The sequence below is a fragment of the Scyliorhinus torazame genome, chromosome 1, assembly GCF_047496885.1.
Source record: "Scyliorhinus torazame isolate Kashiwa2021f chromosome 1, sScyTor2.1, whole genome shotgun sequence".
Taxonomy (NCBI): Eukaryota; Metazoa; Chordata; class Chondrichthyes; order Carcharhiniformes; family Scyliorhinidae; genus Scyliorhinus; species Scyliorhinus torazame.
In genome coordinates this window covers 294,013,347-294,027,779 of record NC_092707.1, presented here as the reverse complement: position 1 = coordinate 294,027,779, position 14,433 = coordinate 294,013,347, and the positions used below count along the sequence as shown (strand labels likewise).

Here is a 14,433-nt window from a genome sequence, read left to right as displayed (position 1 = left end):
CCACAAATAAAATAATTCCTATTGCTGACAGCCAAGGAACCCCCCACACCTCCCAGTGTCAAGACGCTCAGAATCCCCCATCTGGCTGAGTGACCCCGGTTGGGTGCGAGAACCTGAGGTTTTTTCCAGTTCTCGCAAAATTCAGCCGAGACTGCCGGCGTGCTAACTGATTATGCAGCTTCCACGCCGAAGGGCAGGGGACTGTGGTAGGGACTAGAGTCCTAATAGCAATTTGGCGGGGAAATGGGGGTGACAAAACATTGGTCGCTGTGCCATTAAATAAAAAGTAGTATCCTTGCTCCGTGCGCAGGCTAGCATCACAATCAGTATATCGGTTGCATAAGGACCCCCCAGTAGCCCAGTTTATCCAGCTTCGAAACGCATATTCGGGCCGCCTAGCAATGCGGAAAGCCCTAGTCCCAACAGTGATATGGGAGACATTTGCCCAGCCACATAGGAGCTGGAGGCTGGAGGCCGGCGTTCAATGGAACGCAAGTGGTGTTGTAACAAACGCATTGGCCAGACGCCTGGGTGATATGGCACCTCCTGTTCGTACAGGTGGAGAACAGACATGTTATATTCGTGTCCACCTCTACCAGCAAACAGCCGTATCCTTCACTGCTGAAACAATTCTCGTACGACCAGGAATCCCTATTGGGAGTGAAGTGGCTAGGTATATACGCCCTCCACCGTTGCAGCCTATCATACTGTGAATGGGAATTATCCCGAGGAAGGGGAAGGCAAATAGCCGGTGGTGCTGAACCTGGATCGTAAGGAAGAGTGACTTGCTCGGGCGGTGGCTCGGAACGCTGACAATGAACCACCGTTTTGGGGAGTGCCCCAAAGCGGTGAAACAGAAAATAACCGAGACACCGCTGCGGGGTTCGGGTAGCAGACAACCCGTCCGTGGCCATACAAGCGGTGGTAAATCTGGTAGAAGAGATTCATACTACCCAGGTTTTACTCAGTTTGGCCTTTAACTAAATTAAGTGTATCTCCCGGTAACCTACGTTCTAGCTGTACTTCCCTTCTCACATGCCCCGTCCTCTCTCTAGTCCCTCTCTCTCTCTCACAGCCTCTTCCTACGCTCTCCTGACGGCCTGATGTTACCTTTATTGCACCAATCTTAACACATCCAAAATCAAATTTACATGTATTCCAAAAACAAGGCAATGTCCATATAATGTTCCCTTCCCATCGTAGGGACCGGTGCAAATGCTTCATGAGTCCTGCATTCTCCTTAACTTTGACGACCTTCCATGAGTCGATACCATGTCCTCGTATATGGGGGCAGCGAAGAACATCACCTTTGCAAAGGTGATATATCCTTGTAGATTGGTTGGGGTTACAAATGTAGATAATCTTCCCCTTTTCCATGTCCGTCGCCAATAACACTCCAAGCGAGGTGAGGCCAAATATCTCACAGACGGTGCGTAGCCACCCCATCATGCTCCACACCTGTAAAATAGCACTGGAGAAGGGAGGCAGGTTAGTAACCGACCTTTTACAGTAGTGGAGATGGACCCAATTTACAGTGATGAAGGTGGACCCAAGCACTTCGCCCCTCCACTTTAACTGCTGTGGGGGTGGTAAGGAGAACTTGGAAGGGCCCGTCCCATCGCGGCTCCGACCCCTTCCTAGTCCAATTTTTGACCATGACATAACTGCTGGGCTGGACTGAAAGTGAGCTTGGTACTGGGGGTGATGGCTGGTGAGCCGCGCGGACCTGGCCATGGAGCTCCTTGAGCACCTGCGTGAGGGCTAGAACATAGGTGGTCATCTCTTCAGTCATATGGTGAAACTGAACCAGTCTGGGAACCTGCAGGCTCCAGCGAGTTCTAAGGGGCCTGCCATAAAGGATCTCGGCAGGAGAGAGCCGGGCCAGTCCCGCAGGTGTAACCCGCAGCTGGAAGAGGGCAACGGGGAGCAACTTAAGCCATGTCAGTCCCGTGTCTGCTCTTAATTTAGCCAATTTAGTTTTGAGGGTCTGATTGTGTCTCTCAACCAACCCGGCCGTCTGCGGTCTGTAAGCACAGTGTAACTGCTGGCGTATGCCCAACTGGGAGCAAAACTCCTTGTTAATTTGTCCAATAAAATGAGGCCCATTATCAGAACTTAACTGAGCTGGTATACCGTACCGGGGAATGATTTCCCGCATCAAAACTTTAACCACAGTAGCAGCTTTATTATCGATAGTCGGATACGCCTCGACCTATCTGCTGAACACATCCACAATGACCAAAACATATTTATAACATTGACACCTTTCCAACTCAATGTAATCCATTTGGAGCGTCTCAAAGGGACCACTGGGCAACGGGGTTTGCCCCATCCCACAAGGGATACCTTTTCCAGTGTTATATTGCTGACAAATCAAACACCGATTACTGATACTCTGGGCCAACCCCTGCATTTTAGGGTGCCACCAAGTGTCCAGCAACAAATCACTAGTCCCCCGAGCCCCACAATGAGTTGCAAAGTGTACACATTCGATGACCCATAAAGCCAGTACATCAGACATACAAGTCTGATGTGCTGGCGTGGTCCATAAAGAGGAAACAGAATCATATGTACAACCTAACCGTTTCCACATTTGTTTATCACTTTCAGGAGCGTCCTCCTGTAACCTTATGACGTCTTGGATGGTTGGCATTGACTTGTCAGAAGCAGAGATATTTATAGTAGATCGTTTAGTCTGACTTAACATTTTAGGCACCATCACTTGCTGAATTTGCGCGGCTGTCCGCGCTGCACAATCTGCTCGTTCATTACCAACGTCAACTGGGGTCTTACCATTTGTGTGGGCAGCGCATTTAATAACGGAAATCTGCGTGGGCATAAGAAGGGCCTGCAGTAGGTCATTAACTAAACCCCGGTGGGATATTTCCGTGCCTGCCGAGGTAAGGAATCCCCTATTCTTCCAGAGTTATCCGAAGTCATGATCTACCCCGAAAGCATATCGGGAGTCAGTGTAAATATTTACCCGACGATCTACCCCAAGTATACATGCACGGGTGAGGGCAAAAAGTTTGGCTTGTTGAGCTGAATAAGGGCTCTGGAAAGCTGCCGCTTCTAGAATCAGACCATCTTGTTCTACAATTGCATAACCGGACAATCTCCGGCCAGTGGGGCTTACTAATGCACTGCCATCAACATACATAATCATGTCAGGTTGTTCTAACGGAATATCACTCAGATCGTCCCTTATTGTGGTAGTTTCCTGAATCAAGGCTAAACAGTCGTGACCAGGTGCGTCCTCATGGACAGGGGGACCGCTAAGAAAACAGGCTGGATTGATAGTGGTACAATATTTAAATGTCAGACGTGGATTGTTCAAAAGGTATATCTCATACCTATTCTGACGAGCTGCGGTAAGATGCTGAGTTTGCAGTTGCCCCAATAGTGCGATGACCGAGTGGGAGCTATACACCGTAATATCCTGTTGGAGAGTGATATTGGCAGCAGCCTGCAAACTATTGTATATCGCTGCCAAGATCTGGGTGCAAACAGGGTGGCCCAACGCCACTGGGTCGAGTTTGGAAGAGTAATATGCTACGGGCCGGTAGCTTGTCCCCATGTTGCTGGGTGAGTACCACTGTTGAACATCCTTCCAGAACAGTACAGTATATCTGGAATGGTCGGTCGTACAAGGGCCTCCCGAGGGCCGGTGCTTGTAACAAGGCCTGCTTCAGGCAACGGAAGGCCTCGGTGGTGAGAGTAAAGTTCCCCTCTTCACTAGTGTAAGGCGTCAGCAGCTTTGTATAGACAGCGATGTTTGGTATCCACTGCCGACAATAATTCACCATACCCAGCCAATGACGAACCTCCTTGGCTATTGTAGGGGCGGGGAATTGGCATATTGGTTCAATCCTACTGGGTTCGAGACTTCTTTCTGTGGCTGTAAGTAAAACTCCTAAGAACTTAACCTTTCTCTGAGCCACCAAGACCTTTGCTTGTGAGACAACATAACCCAACGAGGATAGGTGGTTTAATAATTGGATCACATCATCCCTATTACTGGGCTCGTCAGGACTTGCTACCAATATGTCATCTACATACTGCACTAGAGTGGAACCATGCTCCAATGTCAAGGCCTGGAGTTGGGTCTGCAGACATCTGGAGAAGAGTGTAGGTGAGTTGACGAACCCCTGTGGCAGTCGGGTCCAGGTATACTGCTGCCCATTGTAAGTGAAGGCAAACAAATATTGGCTTTCAGTTGCAAGTGGGAGGGCAAAGAAGGCGTGCTGAAGGTCAATTATGGCGAAGACCCGGGCTTGAGCTGGAATTTGAGCCAGTATGTGGGCAGGGTTAGGGACGAGAGCATGTAACGGCTGTACAATGGCATTGATTGAATGTAAATCCTGTACTAATCGGTACTAGTCTGGTTTAGGCACAGCAAGTATGGGGGTGTTACATTCTGATTGGCAAGGGACCAAAATACCCTGTTGCAACAGCTCTTGAATTAATTTGTCTATAGACGGAGCAGCTTGGGATTTCAGGGGGTATTGCCGAATGGAAGGTAGCTTTACATGATCCTTAATCGTTACCTTAATAGGTGTAACATTTGTCTTTCCCACTTGTGATGGGTATTCCGCCCAGACCTGTGGATTGACCTATTCCAAAACATCATGTCCCCAGTGATGCTGCAGTCGAGTGTTAATTGTTTCAGGGACCTCAAAATATTTTATGGCAGTGCCGTCCAGCATGACTTGAAGTGCGTACTCTATTGGATCCGAATGATCCACTGCCCTCCTTACCATTTGCCCCAGATCCCTGGCATGGTACTGGTCGTGGACCTGACGTGTAATATGAGGGCTTACCGAAGCTGACTGTGGCCATAAATGTGGTGGTATTGTAACAAAATCGGCTGTACCTTCTTTTCCCGTGACTGTGGCTATAACCTTGACTGGCCATTCGGTCCCAATTAATGGCCGGTATTTGTCCTCCAACTCCCTGTTTTGTCCGGTTCTGTCATAGGCCAGGGTAACGTGATGCAGTGAATGTTCAATGTCTAACGTCCACCACTGGGGGGTGATAGAAATATAGCACTGTTGTCTCATCCTCCATGATTTAACCGTTACCCCCTCGTCTCCGCACTCTAGCTGTAGCTGGAAGATACACAGTAAATCTCGAGCCAACAAGTTACAGTCCAATCCAGTAGTCACTACAAACTGATGATCTGCAGACTTATTCTCGTAAGTGACTGTCACAGGTTCAGAAATAGGATACTCACATACCTGTCCTTGGAACCCCGACAATTGCTGCGTGTGGTCGGATAATGGTAGTCGAAGTTCTGATTGCACAGAAGACATGGCTGCTCCAGTGTCGATTACAAATGAGTGATGTTGATCTCCTATCTGCAGAGAGATAATAGGTTCCCTGTCCGATTGGAAAGTCCTTATGACTAAATTAGCTAGTCAATCCTGTGTTGGGAAAGGGTTTGCCTGGGAGAAGTCAGTGTATCTCGTCTGTCCTTCCCTTGGTGGGTACCCCCTCCTTTGGGTCGGGTTGTCTCCTTCTGCTGCCCGTCTTTTAAAGGGGCATTCCTATTGCCAGTGATCTTCACGGCCGCAATTAAAACATGCATTGCTCCCTCTATATCTGCCCCGTCCTCGTCTCCCAGTAGACCAATGGCCCCTCAGAGGGGGCGGCGGTTGTAAAGCTGTTGATGCATACGGTGGGCCATAAAAAGGAGCTGAGGGTCCCTTTGGGTGGGTTTGATATCCTCCCCCTCGCTGATCCACCCACCCAAAGTCACAATATTGGGGCTCCTGCTGGTAAACTACCATTTCTGCCGCTTGTTGGGGTCGCAGATCATCCTTTTTCATTACATACTCAGTCTTAACCTTTGTAACTGAGCCTCCTTCCTGGCCTATACCCTCCTTCCAATAAAATCTGACTGCCCTTGCCATCTGGGAAGGGTCGTTCTCTGTCCAATTCATGTTATTACATTTCACAGCAGTAGCCACAGAAGGTGGTAGGCAATGCACTAACATAGCACAATATTGAGGGGAATTCTGACCATTTTGATATGGCAAGTCGCCTGACTGCCCACGGTAGATTTCATTAAAACGCTCCAGAAATTCCTCTGGCTCTTCTTAGGTTTTAGGTCTAAGATAGCAGAAATATTTATGGGCTTTTGAAATGTGCTATTCAACACATTCAGGATCTGTGTCCGTCTATCGTCGTCTAACGCATGGGCTTGCTGAAGTGCCGCGTGGCTAGCATAATTCAAGTGATTAAGATAATTGCGGTACTCTGCTGGGGTTAAAACCTGCTGGACTAGGGCCCAGAGGTCCCTAGAATCAGCGTGATAAATTGAGATGGTAGTTCTCAAGGAATCCACAAAAGCAGCAGGAGATTTTTTTCTATCTGTGATTGTAGCCATAATAGCCATCATCTCACTGGGTGTCCATGGGAAGTAAACGTCTATCGTGGGTTGCGCCCCGGCAGTCACCGCGTCCGGGTTTGGTATCTTCCTAATCGGCAACTGTCTCCGAATCTCACCAGGGGGCACTCTAGCTATTTCCTCTGGTTCTTCCAAGACTTCGACGTCCCTCCCTGTCACTAGAGGGAGTTCTTTCTCTTCAAAATCATCTGTTGCATCTCCCTTTGTTCTCGAAATTTGCGGTTTCCCCTTGGTCTGGAGGGATTTAGGTGGTATGCTTAATTGTTTCTGGTTAGGATCAAGCCCTTCTCTCGCTGTTCGAGATCTGGTCCTAGAGCTAACTGGGCTTGCGGAACAGAGCTCCTCTTTCTCTACTGATCGTGAAGATGGTAAATCGGGACCCACACTATCAACCAAAAGGGCTGGAGTTACTGGCATGATTGGAATCTGGGGAGCAGTGACTGGATATAAATTATTATACTCTGGTGCTTCTGGAATTAGTGCAGACAGTGCTACAGGTGCAGTCGGAACTTTTACTGACATTTTTAAATTATCAAATTGATCATTTTCTGTCAATTCAAGGCCAGCCATTGAACTACGTAGCTCATCTTTTGTTTGACCCGAGCCTTTCCTGTCTCTACTTGCGCGTTTTTTGAATGCACATTCCTTTTTCAAGACCTGTAATGTTTTTTGGTTACCCTGTTCACTAATTGGAATTCTCATTTTAAGGGCATTGTCCTGCCAACTTGATAACATGATCTTATCTCTTTCCTCTTGACAATATTGTCTCCATAATCCAATTAATTCTTTTGCTTTCATACTTTGACTCTTTTTCCAGATGTGTCCCTGAATTTTCTTAATAATCTCTAGGTCTTTGGTGCCCCCTAGTGGCCATTCATCCCCCATTTTACTTCTTAACATTGCTGACATTTTCCTGAAATCTTTTGCTTTATCCGGATACATATCGCATAATATTTGCAGTGGCATGCCTGGATCATTTGTGCTATCCAAGGAATTCCCCATAATCTCAACTAGTCCTCAGAACTGCGTTTTTCGCCACTACAGTCCAAGGGTACAATTTTTTAGCTTAATCAACTATAGATTTAAAACACTCACACATGGAATTGAATCATCTTCAGATTTAAAAACACTTATACTTGACTGAACCTTCACTACTGAAGTCCCATCAGCCCAAAACCTAACCCAAGCCGAATCAACAATATGAAATCCCATCAATTAAATTTCTAATCCCCAGACTGACCTTTGGTTTCGTCGAGACGATCTTTCCGTACCAACCGCGAGTAACCAGACTAATCAGACGATAAGAAGAGGGGAAAAATCAATGCGCGGTCATTTTCCAGCTGTACATTGTGGGGCCCTTTTTCCCATCCTCCTGGTCATAATCAGTCTAATTCTGATTTCGCAGTTGGTCAGAACCGTCTTGAGAAATCCCGGGTTTTCGGCACCAAATGTCAAATCCCAAATTTCTTTACCCGTCAATCTGGCCTCAATAAAAGTCGAGATGGATTTGCAGGTACAGCATTAGTTATTTTATTTAGCTTGCAAGCTTTACTCAGTTCACAGCGGCACAAAGCACATCTTGCTTCGTACACCTCTGGAATCAAGTGAGTCTGTAGAACAAAGAAGTCTCTACTGATACATTCAAATGGCATCAAGTTTCACAAACACGATTCCCATCGGTCATCCTATACCCCTGCTGACCTGGTAATACATTCTGATTGGCTCACTTCCAATCCCTTCCTCTGGCCCCTATTACCCAGCATCCTTTTCTCCTCCTTTGGTGGACACACCTCTTCCTTTGCTTTGCCATGTGGTCTGAAATCCTTTGTCTGTGAACTCACCAGAATTAGACTGGCCTACCTCTACATTACATTAACTAATATCTCTAAAGTAACTATTTTATATCACATTCGTCAGGATGAACTCAAACGATTACTTTATTTACACACATTCCGCACAAGGAGGGGCACAATGTTGATGATGGGGCACATGGAGAGATGAATCAGTCTCGTAGGATTCGAAATCAGAATTCAAAAGTAGGATGATGTTGGCCTGAGAGGCTGTACGGTTGCTGTAGTTAATTTCAGCCTGCATAGACCAGGCATGTGAGAAAGAGCCAGTGGTCCTATTCTCAACATCTATCCAGCTACCTTTGGCACATGTATAAAGGCAGGATCTGGGGTAAGTAGTAATTAAACTTATTTTCCGGGTTAATTGCAAATTAGATTAGTTCTTTAATCGAGTAATTAAAAGCTGCTCTTTTGATTATTGCAGTTTAGCTGCAATATCCTGAAACAGGAGTTAGCTGAGTCACACTCAAGTAGCTGGTTTAATCCAGTTTCCAAAGCATTGTAATTTGAGGCCTATAAAAGGAGATGCTAATCAGTGCGTGCTTGGCTGAACTGAAGAGAGCTTTTGGAGTTGGGTGAAAACAGGGAGTTCAGTGAAAAGACTAAATGCGGAGCTCAGTCTGAGCAGGAGCGGAGCACAGCTGTGTTTCATAAACATCAAGGTCGGATTCCTATTCTCATTGACTTCGCAGTCAGCATCACAGTGAAACAGTCACAAGTATAAAAAGTGTTTTTTTTTTTGGAGCAGGGGAATAATTGGGAAACAGCACAAATAAGTCAGGGTCATTTTAATAAAGTAATACAAGTAAACAAAGGGTAAAGGAGTTAAAGTTAGCGTAAGGGAGGTAAGTAAATAATATTCTTATGTAGTTTAATCTTTTGTTAAAAGCGAGGAAATAAGGGGCTTCAGAGTAGTCATGACGAGGGCTTGCACCAGTCGTATCCTCCTCCTGTGCTCGGGGCAAATCATGGAAGCTTCAGTTCTCTCTGGTGACCACGTGTCCAACTGCAGCTAATGGCTAACCGCATTTCGGAGCTGGAGCTGAGGGTGGATTCGCTGTGGAGCATCCGCGATGCTGAGCAAGTCGTGAATAGCATGTCCAGTGAGGTAGTCACACTGCAGGTGAAGATTGAACAGGCAGAAAGGGCACGGTTGACCATTAGGCAGAGTGGAGGAAGGCAGATAGTGCAGGAATCCTCTGTGGCCATCCCCCTTTCTAACAGATATACGTTCTGGACACTGTTGGGGAAGATGACTGTGGAGGGGAATGCAGTGACAGCCAACTTCATGGCACCATGGATGGACCTGCTGCACATGAGGGGAGAAGTAAGAATGGCAGGGCTGTAGTGATCCGGGTTCCATTGTAAGGGGAACCAACAGGCATTTCTCTGGTCACAAAAAAGACTCCAGGATGGTATGTTGCCTCCCTGGTGCCAGGGTCAGGGATGTCACTGGCTACAGGGCATACTGAAGGGTGAGGGCAAACAGACAGATATCATGGTACACATTGGTACCAGTGATATAGGCATAAAAAGGGATGAGGGTCTGAAAGCAGAATTTAGGGAGCTCGGAAGCAGATTTTGAAAAACAGGACCCAGAAGGTGGTAATCTCTGGATTACTTCCGGTGCCACGTGCTAGTGAGTATAGAAACAGGAGATTTGTCCAGATGAATGCGTGGCTGGAAAAATGGTGCAGGAGGGAGGGCTTTAGATTTCTGGGACATTGAGACCGCTTTTGGTGACGGTGGGACCTGTACAAGGCGGACAGTTTGTACCTGAACCAAAATGGGACCAGTGTCTTGCAGGGAGGTTTGGTAGTGCTGTTGGGGAGGTTTTAAAGTAACTTAGCAGGGGCCTGGGACCCTGAGAGAAGGTTCAGCAGGGTTAAATGCATAGCCAAAATTAGAGGTGCTATCAAGTGTGTCAGGAAGGCATAGAATGTCTAGACCAGTTGACTCACAAAGGAGTTTGGCAAGATTGGATGGTATTTATTTTAATGTGAGGAGTCTTATGAACAAGGCAGATGAATTGAGTGCATAAATGGGGTATAATGTCATTGCAGTCACTGAGACATGACTGAAAAAGGGGCAGTATTGTCGGCTCAATAATCCAGGATACAGAATCTTCAGACGAGATCGGTAAGGAGGTAAAAGAGGAGGGGGTATTTTACAGTTTATTTTCCCTAGTTCTGTTCTTATTCACTCCAATATTGTGATCTCTATCACAGGTGTTCTTTACCTTTACTGCATTATTCTGTTTGGTTCCTTTCCCATTACTAGAGACAGCATTTCCATGGGCTAGCCTGATAAATGCTCTGTTTTCTTTCATTCCAAATTCCACCATTTAGATTGTGTTTCACATTCGTTGGTTGGGAAAATTGATTGCTAATTGCACCTCTCCAGCCCCAACCCTTATGCAGTATCATTTGCAGCCGAGGCAATTTAAGGGCTAATTTGATGGAGGTGATTGTAATGCTATATAATAATCTCAGAAGAAATCCCTTCCTGCATCCTGCAAACCTAGCACCCAGAGAAGTGGTATTGGTAGATATTTATATGTTGGATTGCTGCTGACTATATAGCACATCATTGTGAAGAATGGGGAGAGGGAAATGTACAAAGTACTGTTTTAAAAAAGAAAACCAACCTTTTCAATAAGGTTGCAAGTGAAATATTTAAACGATTACCCCACATGTTGAAAGATCTTCTGAAAGAGGGCAAGTGTGTTGAAATGTGTTTCAATTACCAATGTTTTTTTTGTTTCCTACTAGATTGCAGGAAAGCTGAAGCAAGCATTGACCCATTTTACAGTACAACAGTAAACCATGCCAACACAATTAGCCTTAACTGACTACTTGGTGGAGGGATCCAATGCTCTGAAGTGTGTTTATGACCAGGAAAGAAAAGCCTAGCAAAGACATCTCAAAATCAGGTTTTGTTTGAGATAATGTTAAACCTGCAAAGCAGTTGTTTGGACCATAAGGGTTATTTTTCTACTTCTGTGCAAATGGTGTGAAACTTTTAGTAAAGTTCTTCTGTAACTCTCTGCGAGCATAAACTAAGTGAACTTTTTTTTGTTACTTTACCCATTTATTTCTATTTTTGTAATCCTTCCTTTTCTGTTCCTTATTTTTGTGATACATGACTCTGTTCTCTGAGGAAAAGTCTTTGTGGAAGACATTGACATGTGATTTCAGTTTGCTTTTCTACCTTTTATTTTGTGCAATTTGTAAAAAGAATTCTGTCTGTGATGCATTCTGTGAATGATTTGGGCAAGGAGGAGATTAATCTTAAAACCAAATTGAGGCGATTACGAAGAAAAGACCATTTCAGAAAGGATTCCCAAACATCAACACAGTCGACTGACAGTCATATAAGAAGTCCAGCACAAAAATGAAGACATTTGGATGGGAAACCTCACATTGTGCATAAACTCCTCATTGCTCTGAGTTATCATTTTTGTAATAAGATACCAAGAATGCACCAGACCCTCGCAAAATATGTCTTAAGCATTCCAACATTGAGCTTTTCCATTTATGCTTGACCAAATTTTAAACTTACAAAACCTCACTTGTCCCCTTTTCGTGCCAGCTTTCATAAAATCGTGTCAACGGTTACACTCGGGTGACATTCTGAGAAATTGTTGGTTTGAAATTTGTATTTTGTTTTGAAGTACATGTGAGATTTCTTTATTTTTTGCAACATCCCCAATTATTTTTGACTGCTTCCTTATTATTATTGCTTAGGTTATCAAGCTGCCAGAGGAAATTGCTATTTGGAGGGTTAAATGTTAATAACGTTGCAGGCAGAATGATTGCTGTTATCAAATGGTTACCAGTTCTTTTCAGAGTCTAGCCCCAGAACTTCAGGGACTTTGAGCTCTATGCAGTTGCCAAAAATATGCAAACCATTCTGAATAGAAGTATTTTTTTTGGTTGCCTATAGCTTTGCTTATATTTAAATTTAATATACAAAGATACTCTGTAATTATACAGATACATTTATGAATCTAGGAGGAATATAAGAGCATGTTTGCACCAAAGATAAGTATTTAATTTTGTATTTTCATTATTTTTGGATTATGAACTAATAAATGTTATATGCTTATACAATTTTGAAATTTGACTTCATATTATACAAGCAGTAAGCTTGAGAAAAAGAAATTTAAATTCTATGGAAAATGTATTGTAATGGGAGAAGAGAGAACACATTTGCATTGGATGAGATAAAGAAACTTCTGTACATAAAGTAATTAAACTGGGATATTTTAGAAATATAAATGCTTTCATTAACTGTATTTGCCTCCAGTGCGTGGGTTAAGATACATGAAAATTGCACTAAAATGGAAATCTTAAATCATTGAGATATATGTGAACTTTAATTCTTCCTAATTGGTTATGAAATATATTTTCTGGCGTGCTAACTGTACACAATGTATATAAAATATAATGTAAATTATCACTAATGTATTTTTTGTTAAATGCCATGTAAGGAAGTTTTGCTGAAATTAAAAATCAGATTTATCTTCTTGACCCTTCCATTTGAGTACAGAACTCCTGCTATGAAAGGATTCATATTTCTGCTGTGGCCCGTTAAAATACAATTCCGAGGAGGGAAAATCTTTTCATCAAACTTCTCCTTTCAGATAATGAAATAGTTTGGCAAAGAAATAATTTTATGGAACTGAGGGTGTGCAGACGGGCCAAACTGGAATGAGATTGGACGTAACACTTCAATGCATAAGAAAAAGGGAATAAAATGTTATCTAAACAATCTTAAGTAGCTTCATGAACTCTTTTTGCATCAGTTGGCACTCATATCTTAATTCTCAGTGTGGATTAATTTAAGTTGACAAGAAAATGTATAAAATGGGTAAAATAGCACTCCTGCAAAAAGTTTTGATGGCTAGAAAGCATCTTCTACCTTTCTGTAAAAGCAAGGTTTCAACAGGTATAAAGCACCCTCTCATTAGTGACTGGCCATTAAAACCATGTGCCTTCTTTCTCTTTTGGTTTCTTTTCAACCATTTTGCTTTTCAAAAAGTTTTATTTCATTGAAGCATTCTAGTATTTTGTTAGCTGTTGCGCTAGTTTTTAATGACTGACTTCATCACGAACGAGCATCAGACTTCAGTTCAGCAAATGAACCAGTTCTGCTATGACTTGGAACTGCAAGACAGCAGTGTGTAAACAAATAGCAAAGTCAGCATGAGCATTGTTTTACTAATATTAATCATGGTCCATGACTTCCAGTGGCGTCTATGAAGGAGTAAGTCGCACATTTGGTGGCTCCTGCTCGGGTCAGACTTTTGGACCTTTCCCCCCGATTTTCTACTGGACTTGAACTGTAAAACTGAAGACAGAGGCAATTGTGTACTGAATTCCCACTTCGGTGCATGGAGAGAAGGACTAGAAGTGTTCGTAAGGGCAGAAACAAAAAGACAGAGAAGGCTTGGGCTGTAGCTGCAACAGAAGACAGCATGGCGGAGGTTCGGACCTCGGGCTTGTCGACCGAGCAGTCTATGGGGCATACATTGTAGACATGTTTGTGAAGCTGCTGGGGGATGGGGCATTCTCCCGGCCCTCGGAGGTGGAGAGGGCTCACAGAGCACTCGCGAGGAAGCCGCGAATGGGAGACCTCCCGAGGGCAATGATGGTGAGATTCCACAGGTTCTCGGGCAAGGAGCGCATTTTACAGTGGGTCAAGCAGACACGGAGCTGTAAGTGGGACAATTGCATCCTGCGGTGGCCAGGAGGAGAGCAGGCTTCAACCAGATTAGGTCGATCCTTTTTAAGAAAAAGGTGAAGTTTGGACTGTTATACCCAGCCCGTTTCTGGCTCACGCATGAGGATCAGCACTTCTACTTCGAGTCGCCTGAGGACGCGTTGGACTTTGCAAAAAAAAAAGGGCTGGCATAGGACTGCGATCTTTTGAACTTGGCTGCAACGTTCATGTTTTGGGGTTTTTCTTCTTTTTGTTTCTCTGTGTTTGTAAAACGTTTCTCGTTTTGCGTTTCATGAAAGATGTTTGTGATGCCGTTTGCATTGATTTGGAACCAGCGGTAGTTCTGAGTGAGTTAAAGTTTTCATTTGCACTGTTGGGGAATGGAAGTGTGCTTGTTTTTGATCTTGGTGTTTTTTCTGTTGGGCAATTGTGCGGGGATTGGTTTGATGC

General features: G+C 44.4%; 1 protein-coding gene across 6 annotated transcripts in view; it reads left to right on the top strand.

Annotated features, from left to right (window-relative positions):
* Window positions 1–12,797, top strand: part of zdhhc14 (zDHHC palmitoyltransferase 14) — a 488,467-nt gene extending 475,670 nt beyond the window's left edge. For all 6 annotated transcript variants that reach the window (XM_072507579.1, XM_072507582.1, XM_072507612.1 and 3 more), the window contains one exon: window positions 11,031–12,797. In XM_072507579.1, coding sequence (XP_072363680.1) covers window positions 11,031–11,081 — 51 coding nt within the window. In that variant the 3' untranslated portion in view covers window positions 11,082–12,797. The remainder of the gene's footprint in view (window positions 1–11,030) is intronic.
* Window positions 12,798–14,433: the final 1,636 nt, after the last annotated feature.